Source organism: Syzygium oleosum, unplaced genomic scaffold (assembly GCF_021117445.2).
Source record: "Syzygium oleosum isolate NSW1041296 unplaced genomic scaffold, Sole_v2.1 Sole_v2.10, whole genome shotgun sequence".
In the NCBI taxonomy this organism is placed as follows: domain Eukaryota; kingdom Viridiplantae; phylum Streptophyta; class Magnoliopsida; order Myrtales; family Myrtaceae; genus Syzygium; species Syzygium oleosum.
Window position 1 is genome coordinate 8,213,630 of NW_026607494.1, and position 21,793 is coordinate 8,235,422.

At 43.5% G+C, this 21,793-nt stretch overlaps 3 protein-coding genes across 3 annotated transcripts; all 3 read left to right on the forward strand.

The window, feature by feature from the left end:
• Nucleotides 1–254: 254 nt before the first annotated feature.
• On the forward strand, nucleotides 255–3,653 carry LOC115694393 (G-type lectin S-receptor-like serine/threonine-protein kinase SD2-5). Its single transcript, XM_056315490.1, has 2 exons — nucleotides 255–3,019; nucleotides 3,303–3,653. Exon 1 carries the CDS (start codon nucleotides 415–417, stop codon nucleotides 2,944–2,946), a length of 2,532 nt encoding a protein of 843 aa, XP_056171465.1. The 5' UTR covers nucleotides 255–414; the 3' UTR covers nucleotides 2,947–3,019; nucleotides 3,303–3,653.
• A 2,775-nt stretch (nucleotides 3,654–6,428) lies between these two features.
• On the forward strand, nucleotides 6,429–9,474 carry LOC115663972 (G-type lectin S-receptor-like serine/threonine-protein kinase SD2-5). The gene has a single exon (XM_030585930.2). It carries the CDS (start codon nucleotides 6,823–6,825, stop codon nucleotides 9,391–9,393), a length of 2,571 nt encoding a protein of 856 aa, XP_030441790.2. The 5' UTR covers nucleotides 6,429–6,822; the 3' UTR covers nucleotides 9,394–9,474.
• A 7,847-nt stretch (nucleotides 9,475–17,321) lies between these two features.
• On the forward strand, nucleotides 17,322–21,000 carry LOC115667189 (G-type lectin S-receptor-like serine/threonine-protein kinase SD2-5). Its single transcript, XM_030588800.2, has one exon. The coding sequence runs from the start codon at nucleotides 18,178–18,180 to the stop codon at nucleotides 20,707–20,709; it is 2,532 nt and encodes an 843-aa protein (XP_030444660.2). The 5' UTR covers nucleotides 17,322–18,177; the 3' UTR covers nucleotides 20,710–21,000.
• Nucleotides 21,001–21,793: the final 793 nt, after the last annotated feature.

Here is a 21,793-nt window from a genome sequence, read left to right on the forward strand (position 1 = left end):
AAGAACGTTCCTGCTGGCTTTTGGGTCTTCAACATCTGTTGCTGTTACGGCATCCTTTGAGCACTCTTTGCTAGAGTGACGACAAGTCTACAGGTTCCGCCAGTTGAAGAAGGAATGAGAAGAAAAGGAAAGCGAGAAGAGGGAGAGGAACGGGAGAAGAAAAGAAAGAAAAAGGTAAAGAAATTTGAAATTTTTGAAGAGTGGGGCATGCGGCAATTAATCAATGGACTCCACTCGCATTTATGAAACCCACCACCCCAGTTCCTCCAAATTTGACTTCATTATTTTATTTGTTCCCAAATCGCCAAACGCGACTGTTTCTAGAGACCTACAGCCCTCCACATCAATCTCTCATTTCTCCCCTCCTCTCTTCCATTATCAATCTTCTTTCTGCTCAAATTTTCACTGCAGGCCATGGTCTCGTTCTGCAGCCTCTGTTCTTTTTTTCTTTCTCTTTCCTTTGTTTTTCTATCGCAATTCAAAAACTTTATTGATGCTCAACCTCAAAATTACGATTATCCAACTGCCACGCTCTCAACACAGTGGACGAATAACGCAACAGCTAATCACTCCGTTCAATATACAGATGGATCGATCGTGCGGTCGATTCTACTCCGAGCTGCAAATGGTTATGGCCCTGCCTACGCCTGCGGCTTCTACTGTAATGGTAACTGCAACACTTACCTACTTGCCGTTTTCATCGTCCAAATTAATAGTGCTGCTTTAATTGTTCAACCGAGTATTGGATTTGCACAAGTAGTGTGGTCTGCCAATCGAAACAATCCTGTAAAGATCGGTGCGACATTAGAGCTCACTTCCGAAGGCGATTTGGTTTTGAAAGATGCTGACGGTACTGTTGCTTGGTCCACAAACACTTCTGGCAAGTCCGTTGTAGGCTTGAACTTGACAGATTTGAGGAACCTTGAGTTGTTTGATAAGAATAACGTGACTATTTGGCGGTCTTTTGATCAGCCAACCGACTCACTTGTCCCTGGACAAAAGTTGATGGCGGGGCAAAGATTGATGCCGAGTGTTTCCGAGACAAATTGGACCGTAAACAATATGATTACGCTTTCCATGAATAGCACTGGTTTATCTGCTCAAATGGAGACTAGTCCTCCTCAGATCTATTACGAATATGAAATTGCTAATCTGCAGGCAAGTAATGAGTATCCATATGTTGAGTTTGTAAATGGAAGCTTGACTTTGTTCTCAAATTCTACCACGAATGTGAGTGTGATTTTAGTCCCTCGAGCATCTTCTGCACAATATATGAAGCTGGGCTCGGATGGGCATCTGAGAGTGTATGAGTGGGTATCTCAGTGGAAAGAAGTGGCCGATCTTTTGACGGGGTTTCTTGGGGACTGTGCTTATCCGACAGTGTGCGGGCAATATGGAATTTGCTCCAATGGGCAGTGTAGTTGTCCGGCTTCAAGTGGGGGAACGAGCTATTTCAAGCTAGTAGATGATAGGCAGCCTAATCTTGGGTGTTCTGAGAATGTCCCATTGTCTTGTGGGGCTTCTCAATATCAAAGTCTTCTGGAGCTTGAAGATGTTATGTACTTTACTTTCCCTTCAGATCTTGAGAACATAGATGCTTTAAGTTGTAAAGAGACCTGTGCAAAGAACTGCTCATGCAAAGCGGCTATATTCCAGTATGGATCGAATTCCAGCAGCGGCAGTTGTTACTTACCAACTCAGGTGTTTTCACTCATGAACATTGACAAGAATAAAATTTTCTATAACTCCACTGCTTACCTTAAAGTACAAATTGAAGCTCCCAATATTTCCGTTGACAAACGAAGGAGCAACCGTCTCCCAGTAATACTTGGGTCCAGCCTCGGAGTTCTCTTTGCTGTGATATTTTTCATCGTAGTCATAGTTTTGTTTGTTCGGAAGAGAGATGATAATGAAGCAGAGGAGGATTACCTTGATCAGGTACCTGGAATGCCCACAAGATTCTCATACGATGACCTGAAAGCCATTACAGACAACTTTAGTAAAAAGCTTGGCGGAGGTGGTTTTGGTTCTGTTTTCGAGGGTACTCTAATTGACGGCACAAAAGTTGCTGTAAAGCGCCTTGATGGTTTTGGGCAGGTCAAGAAATCCTTTCTAGCCGAAGTTGAGACTATCGGTAGCATCCATCATGTTAACTTGGTAAGACTCATGGGATTTTGTGCTGAGAAATTCCATAGGCTCCTTATCTATGAGTACATGTCGAATGGGTCTCTAGATAGATGGATCTTTCACAAATCCAATGAATGTGTTCTTGATTGGCAACAAAGGAAAAAGATCATTTTCGATATAGCAAAAGGACTAAATTATCTTCATGAAGATTGCAGACAAAAGATAGTTCACTTAGACATTAAACCCCAAAATATCCTCTTGGACAGGAATTTTAATGCTAAGGTTGCTGATTTTGGATTGTCCAAGTTGATTGATAGGGACCAAAGCCAAGTTGTCACAACCATGAGAGGAACTCCTGGTTATTTGGCCCCTGAGTGGCTTAGTGCAGCAATTACTGAAAAGGTGGACGTGTACAGCTTTGGAGTGGTAATCTTGGAGATAGTCTGTGGGAGAAAAATCTTCGATCGCTCTTTAGATGAAGACGACATGCATTTACTGAGCCTTTTTAAGAGAAAGGCTGAAGAGGAACGATTGCTGGACATTGTGGATAACTATAGCGAGGATATGCAACTAAATGGCCTGCAGGCGGTGAACACGATGAGGCTTGCTGCATGGTGCTTGCAGGGAGATTATACTAAGAGGCCTTCCATGTCAATAGTCATTAAGGTGTTAGAGGGTGTTTCGGATGTTCAAGACAACCTGGATTACAACTTCTCTGCTCAGCCTTCCACTAATGGAGCAGCAAAATTCGGTCAAATGGAAGCCAAATACAGTGCTTCCACTGCTTTATTACCGTCAGTTCTATCTGGTCCACGATGAAGTGGCAAACTAAAGAATTTCTGTTCTCTACAAATCAAGTGGTAAAATTCTGCAGGCAATTGAAATTTTTAGAGTGAGTACTCCAGTTTGTCATTTTCTTTTCAGGTCAAACAAAAGTCTCTACCATGAGATCATTTTCTTTTTTTCTTGCAAATGAGTGGACTTCGTTATGTCTTAGCAAAGGATTGACTTGGTTAGTTTATTGCATTTAGGTTTCATTGCTTATACAAAGTCCAGTCGTGCTCAAGTTTATTGTGTTAGTACCAATAGTAGTATATTATTCTGCTGGTCACCAAAATGGAAGTTTGGAAATTAGAAACTATAAATTAAGTTTCCTTTCGATATTCTACTTGCAGGTTATAGCTGGAGAGTGATGGAGAGATGTTGCTGATATTTGAACCCAGGTTCATGTCGAACATATTGTCTGAATATATCTTGGAGAAGAGGGAACGTGTTAAGCCATTTGTGTAAAAAGCTGCTAAGACTAATCGCTTCTTGATAATGTCTATTGGTAGCTTTACTCTTTCTTGGATCCAAACCTGATTTGCTCTTTTGTTCCAACCCCTGATTTCCTACGGATGCAATAACTTCCTTCCATGTCTTCCATTTTGAGGTTAATGAGCTATTTAGTCTATTTTGCGAATACCCTATTAGAATCGACAAAGATTATGGGAGAAGTTCGACATTGGTACAGTTCTGATTTTTTATACTGACTACTTCATGTACATCCTCGGTTAATCATCTTGATTCCAGCTTCTTAACGATTAATGGTGATCTTTCCAAGGCATATATTTGCCAAAATAAAGAATGTTGTGCGCGGAAGCGTAAACGAGAGCGACGGAATTAGGACGTGGAACAGAGTGGAAGAAGAAAATCACATGAGAAGTTTACGTGAGTATCGAAATCTACGTCCACGGAGAGAGCCAACAAATAATCCATTATTAAATCGGAGGAGTATTACAGAGTTCACACAATCACTTGCGGTCAAGTGTTTTCCAGCCCTATAATTATACCCGAAACCCATGGTGTTTAACCTCACGAAAACATTCAAAATGGATGTAAATATATGCACAAACACAGGGATCTTCAAGAGAGCACCTTCTTGCTCTCACTTCCCAAGCGAGCTACAGCTCTCACCTCCTTCTGATTAGAGCTTTTCTCTGTCTCCACCTTTGGCCTCACGTTGTGGCCTCTCTCCCCCTTGCTCACTAGCTTCCTCTTCTTTATTCAAAGAGAAGCTAACGCGGAGAGAGAGTACAAAAGAAGACGAGGATAAGGGTCTGCATAGCAACGTTTCTGTTTCCAGAAACAATTTTTTATCAGAAATAGTTTTTTCTATTTCTATTTCTTGGAACAGTTTCTGACCAAAAAATAGCGTTTAGTAACTACACAAAATTTCTATTCCTGGAATAGAAAAAGAATAGAAACGCGTTTAGGTGCGAATGATCCATTTCTATTCCATGGACGAGTTTCTCCCTTATAAACTACCGGCGGAGGACGGCGGGTGGTGGTGGGGGGCGGTGGGGGGCGGAGGACGGTGGTCGGCGGCGGCAGAGGATGGCGGTCGGCGGTGGGAGGTAGTGGAGCACGGCGGTCAGCGGTGGAGCACGGTGGCGTCAGGCGGTGGTGACGGCAGTGGGGGGCGGCGGTGGGAGGTGGCTGGCAGCGGAGGGTGGGCATCGTCGGTCGATGGAGCACGGCAGTCGTTGGTGAAGGATGGCGGCCGATGGTGGGTGACCACCGGCGTCGGGTGGCCAGAGGTAAGAGGTGGCCGGCGGCCGAGGGCAGCCAGCGCCGGGTGGTGGCCGGCGTCGGGCGGTGGAGCACAATGGCTGGCGACGGAGGATGGCGGCCGGCGATGGGTGGCCAGCGGCGGCCAAGGACGGCGACCGGTGGTGGGTGATCGCCGGCGTCGGGTGGTTAGGCGGGGAGGGCGGCCCGGCCAGCCAGGGTGGCGGGCAGCGTCGGGCGATGGAGCATGGCGGCTAGCGGTGGAGGGACGGCGGTCGGTGGCGGGTGGCGACAAGCGTCGAGCGGTGGAGAACGATGGTTGACGACAAGAGGCGGCCAGCGGGCGGGAGGCGACCGGCGGGCGGCGGCGGCAGAAGGCGGGGGGTAGGTGGCGGCGAAGGACGGTGAGAGGCGGCGGTGGGCGGATTGCGGCTGATGGATTGTTTCTTATTTTTAGAGAATTCTAGAAAAAAAATCGTTTCTTTTTTCTTGTTCCAGAAACAAGAAGCAGATTTTTTTTGCTTCTTGTTTCTGTTCCAAATCTATTTCTGGAACACTTTTTTGGAACAGAAATAGAAAAAATAGATTTTTTTTACTAAACGGATTTCTGTTATTTTTCTGTTCCGGGGAACAAAAGAACAAAAAAATAAAGAAACAGAAACGTTACTAAACAGACCCTAAGAGAACAAAGTGAAAGAAGCTGCTCATTTTCTTCTCTCTTCCTGCACATTCACACGGCCTTTGTCAAAGAAGAAGGGAACACATTTAATGCAAAGTGGGCCGCCGTCCACTTTCCTCCATTCATCCACGAAGATGGCCATCACATGCATTCTTTAACGCATCAAGAGAAATAAACAAATACTTCGGCTCCACCACGCTTCCGATACGCCGAAGATTTAATGAGCATTTGAAGCGTGCTTCTCAAATTCGAGATATATTTTAACAAAGAACTTATATGATTGGGCATGCAAGATTCAACTATGTGATTTTTTTATGACACTAATCATTCTCAAAAACCTTGACTTTTCCACATCTTTAATCAACATAGTATTTGATTTGGAGGAATCATGTCTATCTTTTGGACTATTTTCTTCAAATCAATGTTGACATCTCCAGCATAATCTTTTGATAGGTAGTAGAAAGACAATTCCTCACTCCGTGCTACGATATAAATTCATAATAAATAGTCCAGTAAAGAAATTTCATCTATTTACTATTCGACTCTGCTAACAGTAGAAATGATACGATGTCTTTCTTAGATTTGTATGCAATCACTTGGATAGGTAGTTGAGCTGCTTCTTTTCTCTCTCTTTTTTGGCGTAAGGTTTCTTAGAATTAGATATGCATGTTGTTGCGAGATCTAACTTGAGTGAGCTTAAACTATAGAGTAACTAATCGGCAGTTGTCTATCTGATGTACAGTCTGCTAAAGCCCAAAGGAGATCAAATCAATCTTGACAAAAATAAGAGGCTAGTTTTATCTTCCATTTTAAAAAAAAGATCGAGGAGACAAATACCCAATGCAGTAAAAACGATGCAAGGGGTAGTCAATTTTTAGGACTGCTGAAGGAGACTTTGATTTGGTCATCGTTCCACGCTTAAACTTGTGTTGTGCTCTTTCCGATGGCGCGAAACTTACGCAATCTTTCAATCGCTTCGTCAAACTTTACATAGGAAGAAAAACTAGGTTGATTATTACAACAAATATGGTTGCATCCACTGAATGAAAAAGAAGCCGGGACCCAGATATTACCCCAAGTTTCTCGGGTCGTGTAGTTCCTAATCTTTCTCGGGTCCCTTTCCATGTCAAATTCAATTTCATCTTTCTCATCCCGTTTGCCTTTCTCAGCACTGCAATAGCTATCTTGAGTATTTTCTTTTTCATGTCCTATCATGTTCACACACCGCAGGTCCTCTCCGGCTACCCTTTGTCTTTTGCTCCTATTGTATTTTCCGGGTTTGGTCCTGCCTCAGCCAACGGCAAACCTTTCAACTACATGGGCAGCCAGCTCTATCAATTCGGTGTCCCTTGCTAACCTTAGGCGACTGTTTCTAGAGACCCTCAGCCCTCCACTTCCATCGCTCATTTCTCGCCTCCTCTCTTCCATTCTCAATCTTCTCTCTGCTTAAATTTATACTGCTGGCCATGGTCTCGTTCTGCAGTCTATGTTCTTTTCTTCTTTCTTTTTCCTTTGTTTTTCTATCGCAATTCTCAAACTTTATTGATGCTCAAGCTCAAGATTATGGTTATCCAACTGCCACGCTTTCAACACTGTGGACCAATAACGCAACAGCTGATGACTCCGTTCAATATATGGAAGGATCGATCGTGCGGTCAATCCTAATCCGAGGCTCAGATGCTTATGACCCTCGAAACCCAGACACACCTGCTTATGGCCCTATCTACGCCTGCGGCTTCTACTGTAATGGTACTTGCAACACTTACCTCCTTGCTGTTTTCATCGTCCAAGCTACGAGTGGTGCAACGGGTGGTGCAATTATTCAACGCAGTTCTGGATTTCCACGAGTAGTGTGGTCTGCCAATCGAAACAATCCTGTAAAGATTGGCGCGACATTAGAGCTCACATCCAAAGGCGATTTGGTGTTGAAAGATCCTGATGGTACTGTTGCTTGGTCCACAAACACTTCCGGTAAGTCCGTTGTAGGCTTGAACTTGACAGATTTGGGGAACCTTGAGTTGTTTGATAAGAATAACGTGCCTATTTGGCGGTCTTTTGATCAGCCAACAGACTCACTTGTCCCAGGACAAAAGTTGATGGCTGGGCAAAGATTGATGCCGAGTGTTTCCGAGACAAATTGGACCGTAAACAATATGATTACGCTTTCCATGAATAGCACTGGTTTATTTGCTCAAATGGAGACTAGTCCTCCTCAGATCTATTACCAGTATCAAATTGCTAATCCGCAGGCAAGTAATGAGTATCCATATGTTGAGTTTCTAAATGGAAGCTTGACTTTGTTCTCAAATTCTACCACGAATGAGACAGTGATTTCAGTCCCTGAAGCATCTTCTGCACAATATATGAAGCTGGGCTCGGATGGGCATCTGAGAGTGTATGAGTGGGTATCTGGGTGGAAAGAAGTGGCGGATCTTTTGACGGGGGGTCTTAAGTACTGTGATTATCCGACAGCGTGCGGGCAATATGGAATTTGCTCCAATGGGCAATGTAGTTGTCCGGCTTCAAGTGGGGGAACGAGCTATTTCAAGCCAGTAGATGATAGGCAGCCTAATCTTGGGTGTTCTGAGAATGTCCCATTGTCTTGTGGGGCTCCTCAATATCAAAGTTTTCTGGAGCTTGGAAATGTCACATACTTTACTTTCACTTCAGATCTTGAGAACATAGATGCTTCAATTTGTAAAGAGACCTGCGCAAAGAACTGCTCATGCAAAGCGGCTATATTCCAATATGGATCGAATCCCACCAACGGCAGTTGTTACTTACCAACTCAGGTGTTCTCACTTGTAAACATTGACAAGAATAACATTTTCTATAACTCCACTGCTTACCTTAAAGTACAAAATGAAGCTCCCAATACTTCCGTTGGCAACCAAAGGAACAACCGTATCCCTATAATACTTGGGTCCAGCCTCGGAGTTCTCTTTGCTGTGATGTTTCTCATCGTAGTCATAGTTTTGTTTGTTTGGAAGAGAGATGATAATGAAGCAGAGGAGGATTACCTTGATCAAGTACCCGGAATGCCCACAAGATTCACGTACGATGATTTGAAAGCCATTACAGACAACTTCAGTAAAAAGCTTGGCGAAGGTGGTTTTGGTTCTGTTTTTGAGGGTACTCTAATTGACGGCACAAAAGTTGCTGTAAAGCGCCTTGATGGTTTTGGGCAGGTTAAGAAATCCTTTCTAGCTGAAGTTGAGACTATTGGTAGCATCCATCATGTTAACTTGGTAAGACTCATGGGATTTTGTGCTGAGAAATTCCATAGGCTCCTTATCTATGAGTACATGTCGAATGGGTCTCTAGATGGATGGATCTTTCACAAATCCAATGAATGTGTTCTTGATTGGCAACAAAGGAAAAAGATCATTCTTGATATAGCGAAAGGACTAAATTATCTTCATGAAGATTGCAGACAAAAGATAGTTCACTTAGACATTAAACCCCAAAATATCCTCTTGGACAGGAATTTCAATGCTAAGGTTGCTGATTTTGGATTGTCCAAGTTGATTGATAGGGAGCAAAGCCAAGTCGTCACAACCATGAGAGGAACTCCCGGTTATTTGGCCCCCGAGTGGCTTAGTGCAGCAATTACTGAAAAGGCGGATGTGTACAGCTTTGGCGTGGTAATCTTGGAGATAGTTTGTGGAAGAAAAATCTTCGATCGCTCTTTAGATGAAGAAGACATGCATTTACTGAGCCTTTTTAAGAGAAAGGCTGAAGAGGAACGATTGCTGGACATTGTGGATAACTATAGCGAGGATATGCAACTAAATGGGGTGCAAGCGGTGAACACGATGAGGCTTGCTGCATGGTGCTTGCAGGGAGATTATACAAAGAGGCCTTCCATGTCAATAGTCATTAAGGTGTTAGAGGGTGTTTCGGAAGTTCAAGACAACCTGGATTACAACTTCCCTGCTCAGCCTTCCACTAATGGAGCAGCAAAATTCGGTCAAATGGAAGTCGAATGCAGTGCTTCCCCTACATTATTACCGTCAGTTCTATCTGGTCCACGATGACGTGGCAAACTAAAAGAATTTTTGTTCTCTACAAATCAAGTGGTAAAATTCTGCGGGCAATTGAAATTTTTAGAGTGAGTACTCCAGTTTGTCACTTTCTTTTCAGGCCAAACAGAAGTCTCTGCCATGAGATCATGTTCTTTTTTTACTTGCAAATGAGTGGACTTCGTTATGTCTTAGCAAAGGATTGTCCTGGTTAGTTTATTGCATTTAGGTTTCATTGCTTATGCAAAGTCCAGTCGTGCTCAAGTTTATTGTGTTAGTACCTAAAGTGGTAAATCGTTCTGCTGGTCACCAAAATGGAAGTTTGGATATCAGAAACTATAAATTAAGTTTCCTTTCGATATTCTGCTTGCAAGTTATAGCTGGAGAGTGATGGAGAGATGTTGCTGATATTTGAGCCCAAGTTCATGTCGAACATATTGTCTGAATATATCTTGGAGAAGAGGGAACGTGTTAAGCCATTTGTGTGAAAAGCTGCTAAGGCTAATCGCTTCTTGATAATGTCTATTGGTAGCTTTACTCTTTCTTGGATCCAAACCTGATTTGCTCTTTTGTTCCAACCCCTGATTTCCTTCGGATTCAATGATGCTTCCTTCCATGTCTTTCATTTTGAGGTTAATGAGCTATTTAGTCTACTTTGCCAATACACTATTAGAATCGACAAAGATTATGGGAGAAGTTCATCATTGGTACAGTTCTGATTTTTTCGACTGACTACTTCGTATATTTCCTTGGTTAATCGTCTTGATTCCAGCTTCTTAACAATCCTTGGTGATCTTTCCAAGGCATATGTTTGCCAAAAATAAAGAAATTAGATGATTGGGCGTGCAAGATTCAACTATGTGATCTTTTGATGACACTGATCATCCTCAAAAACTGAAAGAATATGGACTAATGGAAAGCCAGAAGAAAGAACAGAGGGATAAAATTATGTATATTGCTTTCTCATGTATAAACTGAAAGAGTACATACCTATTTATAGTACACAGAGCAAACTAAACTTGGAAAAGAATATACAAAAAAGAGGAAAGAATAATTTCCCGATGTACAATATCCCAATAAATCAATTAAGGACAATCAAATCAATCTATGTCTTGGATGATATCTTCACCATATCAATTAAGGAACAAAGGTATCTCCAACACTCCCCCTCAAGCTGGTGGCTTGTATACATCAAGAACACCTAGCTTGCTTAGTAGATACCTGTGTTGCCTCTGACATAAAGGCTTAGTGAAGATATCCGCAGGTTGTTCTGTAGTTCTTATTCCCATTGTCTTGATCACTCCATCCTGGATTTTGTCTCTGATGAAATGGCAATCAACTTCTATATGCTTTGTTCTTTCATGAAAAACTGGATTCACTGCCAGTTTAAGTGCAGCATCGTTGTCACAAAACAGAGTTGTTGGTTCCTTTACCCATATACCAAGATCTCGAAGTAATCCTCTTATCCAGACAACTTCGCAGCTAGTCTTTGCCATTGCTCTATATTCTGCCTCAGCGGATGATAATGAAACAGTCGATTGTTTCTTTGTCTTCCATGAGAGTAGTGAGTTTCCTAGTTTGACGCAGAAACCCGTCACTGATTTTCTGCTCATAGGGCAAGTAGCATAATCTGTATCACAATATGCCGTCATTTCCATGTTGTTTTCCCGCGACAATAAAATGCCCAATCCAGGACACCCTTTTAGGTACTTCACTACTTTTAATGCAGCATTCATATGAGATTGTTTTGGATCATGCATGAATTGACTAAGAATTTGCACGGCATAGCATATATCAGGTCTGGTCATGGTGAGGTAGATGAGCTTTCCAACAAGTCTCTGGTATGCTGATGGATTTTTGAGTAATGGGTCCTCATTCAATGGTGACAACTCTTTGTCATATTCGGCAGTTGTCAACTTAGCATTCTGCTCAATTGGAATGACATTTGGTTTGGTACCGGATAGTCTGCTTCTGATATAATTTCTAAGACAAATTTGCGCTGACTGAGACAAATTCCTTTATCTGATCGTGCAATTTCAATCCCGAGAAAATATTTGGGAGGTCCCAAATCTTTAATGTGAAAAGTAGAATGCAGGTACTTCTTAAATTCCGTGATTGCAGATTCATCATTCCCCATAATTAATATATCATCAACATATATTAGCAAGTAGATTGATGATGTACCTCGACTCCATGTGAATAAAGCATAATCGTGCCTTGACTGTTGGAACTTTGCAGCTGTGAGTGCATTTGTAAATTTTGCATACCACTGACGAGATGCCTGTTTGAGTCCATATAATGATTTGCGGAGACGACATACTCGATTCTCCCCCTGTCTCCGTAATCCTGGTGGAAGATCCATATAAATTTCTTCTTCTAGATCCCCATGAAGGAAAGCATTATGAACATCCATCTGATGCAGAGGCCAATCACGAAGAGCAGCAATGGAAAGAAAAGAACGAACAGTGACTTCCTTGGCTACTGGGGAAAATGTCTCCTGATAATCGAAACCTTCTCTCTGTGTGAATCCCTTGGCCACTAGCCTAGCCTTATATCGTTCAACTGAACCATCTGCCTTGTATTTTATTTTGTACACCCATTTACACCCAATGGGTCGCCGGTGGGGTGGTAAGCTGACAAAATCCCAAGTCTTATTCTCCATGAGTGCTCGTATTTCGTCTGCCATGGCCTTTTGCCAACGAGGATCTTGAACAGCCTCGTTGTATGAGGATGGTTCATGTTCCTCAGATATTCTACTAATGTAGCATCGATGTTCTGGTGATAAACGAGCAAAGCTAATATAAGAGGAGATAGGATAGCGTGTACCGGATGATTTTGGGGCGAGAACAAATATAGTCCTTTGTCCATGTAGGTGGTCGCGTTGTGCGACTTGAACGTCGAGGTCTTTGCGCGTCGGGCGATTGGGTGGCGGATGAGAATCATTATGTAAAGGACTTGATGGAGAAGCCATAGAATCTTCTGATAAAGTTGACGTTGCACCATTCATTTCTAATGATGCAGGAGGCGCCATATGGGGAACCATAATAAGCTGTGAGGGTGATAAATCTTCCTCATTTAAAAAAAGATGCAGATTGCCAGTGTCTTCCGGTCTTCTTTCTGAAGGTTTTTCTTCTTTGAAAGGGAAAATGTCTTCATGAAAAATAACATCCCTACTAACAAAAAATCTTCCGGTTGATGGATCAAGAACCAAATATCCCTTCTGAAGAGTAGGGTATCCCATAAATATGCACTTAATGGCACGGGGACCCAATTTGTCCCGAGGGCCCACAGTAGATACATAACATAAGCATCCAAAAATACGTAGGTGACGGATATCCGGTTTTTTGCCAAAGAGCAATTCAAAAGGGGTTTGTCCATTTAGGATCCGAGATGGCATTCGATTGATTAAGTAAGTTGCTGTGACCACACAGTCTCCCCAGAACGTTTCAGGAATGGAAGCTTGATATTTGAGGGCACGAGCCACCTCTAAAAGATGACGATGTTTTCTCTCGACTATCCCATTTTGCTGAGGTGTGTAGACACAGGAACTTTCATGAAGAATGCCATTCAAGATGAAAAGAGATGAACATTCATGATTGAAAAACTCACGGGCATTGTCAGTACGAATTCGTTGGACGGTTCTGCGAAACTGATTCTTGATCAAAGCAAGAAAATTTTTAAGGTGGAGAAGAACTTGGGTTTTGGATTGCATAAGGAAAACCCATGTTGCACGTGTATAGTCGTCCACAATGGTAAGAAAGAATCGAGACCCATCACGATGTGGTGTGTGGTATGGCCCCCAAATGTCCATATGTAACAAATCAAAAGCATTATTAGCACGTGATGTGCTTTGAGTGAATGGTAATCGCGATTGTTTTGCTAGTGGACAAATAGAGCATTTGGGGTGAGGAAAAGAAGCACTGTGACCAAGACGTTGATGAAATAAAGAGACATTTTTATTAGCATTGGCACTACACAATGTGCCCTTATTCAAGGAAAGATGCGAAAAATCAGAATTTTTGGGCGATGTGACCCAAAAATAAAGTCCATCATGATTTTTACCCAAGCCCATCAGTTTCCCAGTCGAAAGGGCCTGAAAAAAACAGACATCCGAATCAAAGAAGATTCGACAGGAGTTGTCCTTACAAAGTTTGGAAACCGAAATAAGATTGAATTGAAACTCGGGAATGAGGAGAACATTTTTCAGTGTAATGGATGGATTAAGATGGATGTTTCCAATTTTAGTGACGGAAGTGTCACTTCCATTTGGGAGACGAACTGAAGTATTATGAGAGGATTTCTGGATATGGGAAAGGAAACGTTCATCACAGACTATATGGTCACTAGCACCTGAATCAATAATCCATACTTCAGACGAAATAGAGCTCATTAAGCAATAGGATATACCTGCATAACTAGCCATTTTGTCTTGGGTGCCCAGCTGGCTTAGAGCTTTCATAATCTGTTGGAATTGATCGTGATTGATAGGTTGGTTAACCTTGGCATTTGCTGCAACTGAAAAATCTCGATCTTTCCTTTCTTTGTCTCCTGGCTTTCCATGTAATTTCCAACAATTTTCTTTTGTATGATAAGGACGTTTGCAGAAATCGCAAAATTTACCTTTTCCTTTGTTGGAATTTTGGCCATTGGATCTAGAAGACGTGGCCTCTCGGCCGTTAGATGCTTTCCACGCAGGTGCTGACGTGGCATGATATGCGCCGTCTGATTTGGGCGCGGCCAGGATGAAAGATGAGCCGTCTGATCGCGTTGTGCGCCCTGGACCGTCCGATCTTGGGGACACGATTAAATCGTGTCCATTCAATCTAAATGAAGAGACAGTGTCTTCTTCTTCTTCATTCAGCAACCCTAGCGCCGTGTTTGAGCGAGGAAGACCTCCACGGCCAGACTTCCACGCGGCGCGCCGTTGCTCCGGCGTCGCCTTTGCCGCAAGAACAACATGGTCGCCGGCCTTCAGGTACTCCGTGGACGCCAAACGTTGGGATTCTTCTTGCACGGCGAGTTGATAAATTCGTCCGAGTGAGGGTACCGGCTCCATGGCGAGAATTTGACTCCGAAAAGGTAAATAACTCTCGTTTAGTATGAGTAAGAATCTGGTTACCTTCTCCCGTTCCTTGATTGCTCGGTATTGAGTTAGTGTAGCCTCCGGTCCTTCAAGTTTCTCTTCTGCCATTTCGAGTTCATTCCAAAGTGCTGACAGTCGGTTGAAGACGGCGGTGACCGAGAGGTTGCCCTGTTTTAGCTCCGATAGGGCTTGGGTTATCCCAAAAAATTTTGCCCTATCGAGCTTGCCGTACATTTCTTTTATATTCTCCCAAATTTTCTTCGCATCCTCAGTCGGGGGTAGTCCGGCGGCGACTTCCGGGGTGAGGCAGTTGCCGATCCATGTCCGCACGAGTTGGTTGCACTTCCTCCAGTGTCGTGCAAGCCGCTCGTCGGACGGAATCGGTATTGTTCCGTCAATAAATCCATCCTTATCTTTTGTGATTAGGGCACGCCAGAGTTCTCGGGACCAAACGGAATAATTTTCTGATCCCGAGAGTTGTTGCGCAATGAGGCGCAGTTCTGGGCCGTCGGCGGCTGAGGTGTATAGGGGATCGCCTGGTTCCGGCCGACCGCCGGCGACACCTGCAAAAGGAAAGAAACCGGGGCTGTAAACTGAAGCCGGGTTTGCCCCAAAACCCGACGGACCCGATCCGATTTGGTTCGGGAAACGCCAACCCGGTTCATGGACCGGGTTGGGCTCAATAGTTGGATGTGGGCCTCCTTCTGACCCGATCCTGCTGTCGACGCCAGGTGAAGTCGTCGGACCGTGAACGGTCTGGGTCTGGACGGATTGGCCCTGAATGGACTGGATTTGGACAGGAACCCATTGGACGTATGTGCCCGGAGGAAATTGCCCTGTTTGGGGTTGAACCAGATCTGGTCGTGTATTCTGCCCTTCCTCCATTTGGTTTTCTTCGGTGATACGGGATGTATCTAGACGTGGATCCGAAGGAGGGTCATTTGAGGAGTTTTCAGGGTCGTTTAATGAACCAGAGTTCGAATTCTGATTCCTGGGCATTTTTTCTTTTGCAGGTAAAAGAGCGATTTGCGGAAGCTTATTTCAAGTGCTCTGATACCATGAAAGAATATGGACTAATGGAAAGCTAGAAGAAAGAACAGAGGGATAAAATTATGTATATTGCTTTCTCTTGTATAAACTGAAAGAGTACATACCTATTTATAGTACACAGAGCAAACTAAACTTGGAAAAGAATATACAAAAAAGAGGAAATAATAATTTCCCGATGTACAATATCCCAATAAATCAATTAAGGACAATCAAATCAATCTATGTCTTGGATGATATCTTCACCATATCAATTAAGGAACAAAGGTATCTCCAACAAAAACCTTGGCTTTTTCACATCGTTAATCAACATAGTACTTGATTTGGAGGAATCATCTCTATCTCTTGGACTCTTTTCTTGAAATCAAAGTTCACATCTCGAGCATAATCTTTGGATAGGTAGTAGAAAAACAATTACCCACTCCATAATCTTTTCATAATAAACTGTCCGGTACAGAAATTTCATCCATTTACTATTCGACTCTGCTAAGTGCTAACGGTAGAAATGATACTGTCTTTCTTAGACTTGTATGCAATCACTTGGATAGGTAGTTGAGCTGCTTCTTCTTCTTCTTTTTTGGCGTGACGTTTCTTGATGTTAGGTATGCATGTTGTTGCAAGATTTAACTTGAGTGAGCTGAAACTATAGAGTAACTAATCGGCAGTTGTCCATGTGATGTACAGTCCGCTAAAAGCCCAAAGGAGATCAAATCAATCTCGACAAAAATAAGAGGCTAGTTTTATCTTCCATTTGAAAAAAAAAAGATCGAGGAGACAAATACCCAATGCAATAAAAACGATGACTAGCGGCAGTCAATTTTTAGGACTGCTGAAGGAGACTTCGATCATCGTTCCACGCTTAAACTTGTGTTGTGCTCTTTCCGATGGCGCGAAACTTACACAATCTTTCGATCGCTTCGTCAAACTTTACATGGCAAGAAATACCAGGTTGATTATTATAACAAATATGGTTGAATCCTGTGAATGAAAAAGAAGCCAGCATCCAGTAATATGGTACCCCAAGTTTCTCGGGTCGTGTAGTTCCTAGTCTTTCCTATTTTTCAAAATAGCTTCTCATGAGCTGTCTTTTCTATATCCCGTATTAAAGTTCAATTCGAAGAATCTGATCTAATGCAAACAGACTGGATGCCGGCAACCAAGTCCGTCACGTTAAGCCGGAGTTGAACTTTTCAAACTTTCTCTGTAGAAAACTAACCCCTAGTTCAACGCCTACTTGTAGTTCTCATGACTTGGCTTAACTCCATAAACTATATGGACTCCATAATGGAGTTAAGCCGGCCATAACCAATATGACAAAAAGGATTCCTGTGTATCGTCATGATTCAACAATTCCGAGTTGTTGAGCCAACTATATAGAAATAAGGAGAAAATATTCGGCGATTACAATATTTTGCTCTCATCCAATAATAAATGGACATACGGTTGCTGATATGTATTAAAAAAATGACACGGAATTTCTTTTCCTCTTCGTTCTTCAACAGTGCACTCTTCTTCATATGGGTTTCCATGGACGGCGGCGGTCGGAATGGACGGCCGCTCACCCACTGGCGACGGTGGCGCGGCTTCTCGTCATAGATGTGAAGACGCGTAGGAGGGGTGGCCATGGACGGTGGCTCGTCCATAAATCGCCCGGAGGGTCGGCCATGGACGAGCGTTTCGTCTTCCTCTGTTCATCCTCGAACGAACTCCAGATCTGGAGCAACAGGTGGACGAACTTCAAATCTAGGGCCAAATGTCTCAAGGCACCATCCATGGCCTCGAGAGAACACCAGATCTGCAGGTTGGGAGGCCATGGACGGTGGCTCGTCCATAAATCGTGGAGGTCGGCCATGGACGAGCGCTTCCTCTTCCTCTGTTCATTCACCAACGAATTCCAGATCTGGAGTAGTAGTACGAACTTTCACTTTGTTTAGGCATCTCGAAACACAAATCGAGAAAACCCCACGCAGTTCCCAGAACTTCATTCCCAGAAATCAAAACCCATGAACCCTAAAGGAAGCCCAGAAGAAAAGAAGGCGATCCTGCAATTAGCGATGAGACCGTCGGTAGGGTCAAACGACTCGAGCCACCGTCCATGGCCGCGAGGTTTTTGAAAGAACGTCGTCGCTCGGATCTGTCCGTCCATGGCCGACCGCTGCTCTACATCTCCATATTTGTGGACGAGAGCTCGCGGCCAAGGCTTAGCCGCCGGGACGACGGAGAGGGTGGACGCGGAGGTTGGCTCGTCCATGGCTGCCGGCGACAAGCTCAACAAGGCTCAAGGATGGTGGTAGCGGCGGCTTGGCGGCGGAGATAGCCAAAGCCCGGAGCGGCGGTTGAAGATGGAAGAGGAAAAGATTAAAAAAATATATGTTTTTCAGTTTCCAAGTCAACACCCGGATTTCAATAATAAACACGCGCCACGTTAACAGCTGACGTGGGACACTTGCAAACCACTAACCACTGAATATTTTATCATAAAGAGATAAGACTGATTCCTGTGTATCATTAATTCAACAATTCCGAGCGGTGGAGCCAACTCTGTAGAAATATAAGACTGGGATTCCACCGCCCTTTCCGTGTCAAATTCAATTTCGTCTTTTTCATCCCGGTTGCCTTTCCCAGCACTGCAATAGCTATCTTGAGTATTTTCCTTTTCCTGTCCTATCATGCTCGCACACCGCAGGTCCTCTCCGGCTACCCTTTGTCTTTTGCTCCTATTGTATTTTCTGGGTTTGGTCCTGTCTCAGCCAACGGCAAACCTTTCTACTGCATGGGCAGCCAGCTCTATCGCTTCGGTGTCCTTTGGTAACGGGTCTCCTGTGGATTCTGTGAAGCCTATTATTCTCAGGGGAAATGATGTCCCGACATTTGCCTGTGGCTTCGTCCGCATGCAATCAGGAACCAGTTATCTCTTTGCTATTTCCATTGTCTATACAAACGCTTCTCAAATTGATCAGACATATACAGCTTTTCCGGAAGTAGTATGGGCTGCTAATCGTAATTATCCGACGGCGAACCCCACGCTCGAGCTCACGTCGGAAGGTGACTTGGTCTTAAAAGACGGGGATGGTTCTGTGGCTTGGTCGACAAATACTTCAGGTAAGTCTGTTATAGGGTTGAACCTGACGGATTCAGGAAACCTCGTGCTGTTTGATGCAAATAATGCGCCAGTTTGGCAGTCTTTCGATCACCCTACGGACTCCCTAGTCCTTGGACAGAAGTTAACCATAGGGCAGAAGTTGGTACCTAGTGTTTCTGAAACGAATTGGACTGCACAAAGTTTACTTTCACTTTCCATGACTAGTACAGGGTTATTTGCGCAGATGGACACCGATCCTCCGCAGGTCTACTACCCAGCTCGCATCAATTTTCCAAACACGAGTAATGACTCGAATTACATCGAATTTATAAATGGAACCTTAGCATTGTTCACAAATTCCAAGCAAAATGTTTCTATCTTTATCAATATTCCTCCTGCTTCATTGTTTATGAGGCTGGAATATGATGGGCACTTGAGAGCATATGAGTTTGATCGGGACAAATATCAGTGGACAGTGGCAGCTGACCTCCTGGTTCGGGATTATGGTGACTGCGGCTATCCGACGGTCTGTGGGCAGTATGGAATTTGCACTTCAAACGGGCAATGCACTTGTCCAGATTCAAATGGGGGCACAACCTATTTCAAGCAAATAAACGATAGATATCCCAACCTCGGGTGTTACGAGGAAGTTCCTTTGTCTTGCGACAATTCACAATTTCAAAGTTTGCTGGAGCTTGGGGATCTTTCTTACTTCACCTACAGCACAGATCCACAAAGCACCCCAGACCTTGCGAATGTAACTAAGGTAAATTGTAAAGAGGCTTGCGCTAAGAATTGTTCATGCAAAGCAGCTTTTTTTCTGCGAGGCCCCAATATCCCAAGTGATTCAGGTTCCTGCTACTTATTATCAGAAGTGTTTTCGCTGATGAACCTGGAACAGCTTAATAATTCTATTGGTTTCATCAAAGTACAGAACATTTCCAATGTAGTTCCTAACTCTCCTGGTAGGGGCAAGACAAACCGTCTCGCATTAATACTAGGTTCCAGCCTCGGATCTGTATTTGCTTTGATCTTTGTCATTGGGGTCATAAAAGTTTTATCTCGGAAGAGAGAAGCCGTCGATGAAGCTGAGGAGGATCATCTAGATCAAATACCGGGAATGCCTATGAGATTTACTTACAACAGTCTGAAAGTCATTACCGAGGATTTCAGCAAGAAGCTTGGCCAGGGTGGCTTCGGCTCTGTGTTTGAAGGCACTCTAAAGGATGGTTCGAAAGTGGCAGTGAAGTGCCTCGACGGTTTAGGCCATATCAAGAAATCATTTTTAGCTGAGGTTGAGACTATCGGGAGCATTCATCATGTCAACCTGGTAAGGCTAGTAGGATTTTGCACGGAGAACTCTCACAGGCTGCTCGTGTATGAATACATGCCTAATGGCTCGCTGGAAAAATGGATCTTCCGCAGATCCAGCGAATATGTTCTCGACTGGCAGCAAAGGAGGAAGATCATTTACGACATAGCAAAGGGTCTGAATTATCTCCACGAAGAATGTAGAAGGAAGATATTCCACTTGGATATTAAACCCCAAAACATTCTCTTGGACGAGAATTTTAATGCTAAGGTCGCCGATTTTGGCTTGTCTAAGTTGATCGATAGGGACAAAAGCCAAGTCATGACGACCATGAGGGGCACGCCCGGCTATTTGGCTCCGGAATGGCTGAGTGCAACAATCACCGAAAAAGTCGATGTCTATAGCTTTGGAGTGGTGGTCCTGGAAATAGTGTCTGCAAGGAAAATTTTCGATAACTCGCAAGACCCAGAAAACACTTACTTAGTAGGAGCTTTCAGGAGAAAGGCGGAAGAAGGACGGTTGTCGGATATTGTCGATAGTCACAGCGAGGATATGTGGCTAAACAAGGCGCAGGCAGTGAATATGTTGAGAATCGCCGCTTGGTGTCTGCAAGGAGATTTCACAAAGAGGCCTACCATGTCAATCGTCGTGAAGGTTTTGGACGGCCTTATGGATGTCCCAGATGACTTGGAGTATGACTTCTCTTATCCACCTTTGTCGAAAACTGGCGGAAAAGTTTCTCAAGAGGAGGTTCACTTTGCTGCTTCCACTCCGTTGTTACCCTCGGTTCTCTCTGGACCACGGTGATGCTGCAGAAAAATGTAATATACTTTTCCGTGTAGTTAACATTGAATTCTTGAGAAGGCAATTGAAATATCGAAACTTTGTAAATGTATGGCTGTCCACTTTTTGTTTGTTTTTGTCTTACCAGTAGTCTGCTCTATGACAGATGGCTTGCTTAGTCTGTGAAAGTAATAGATATCAAAATTTCTTTGCTGAGAACCTTGGATTGTCAGATGTAGTGTATTCTCAGCAGATACTGTTCGTAAGTTGTAACGAGCAGTGAATGAATTCAATGTGGAGAAGTTTTAACTGACATCAACTGCGTGATCCGTCGGATGCATACATATTCTGATCTTAACTGCGCAGTTTATGCATACTAGGACTGCTCGAATCTTGTCCCCTTGAGACTGGACAACTCAAATCTCCCATTTAGTATCCCTTGCTTCAAGTGAGCTTTTTCTCTGGTAAAAGAGAGAACTTTATGATAGTCATTTTCTATATTAACTGAGAATGTCGTAAGGAAAAAAAAAAATTATGCTGCTGTCCTAGTTAGATGGGTTAAATGCAAGCTGTTATGTTATAGCTGAAATTACTTATAATATTGTTCCCTTTGGATGAAACCTGGCATCCCTCATCTTTGTCCTTTGATTTTGCTGCCAGAGACTTTGATCGCAAAACTTTGTGGGTTAGCCCATTTCTTCAGTGCCATAGTTCTGGAACGCTCAGGCTTCACCAATGGTTACCGCAATAGCTATAGTGAACTTGCCCCTCGATTGAGTTAAATCGTATTATGTTTATGCCATGACGACATCGTCCCTCTTATTGAGGATATACCATGTGCAAAAGATTGTTTTTGGACAAAACGTGAAGCGACTATGTTTTTGGAGGATATGACTCTAGGTGAAGTTGAATCACTGCCCTCAAGCATCTGGGGGTCTGTCCCAACGAATTACTCTGTAGCAGCAACAGGAATGGGGAGCTCGAATTCGGAAGTTTGCCGTTCATCTTCAGATCAAGTACAGAGCACTTGGAATTCGACATGGACATCGAGCAGAAGCTGGATATGTTTAAATGCAATTGATGGAGAAAACCACTGGTCTAAATTTCG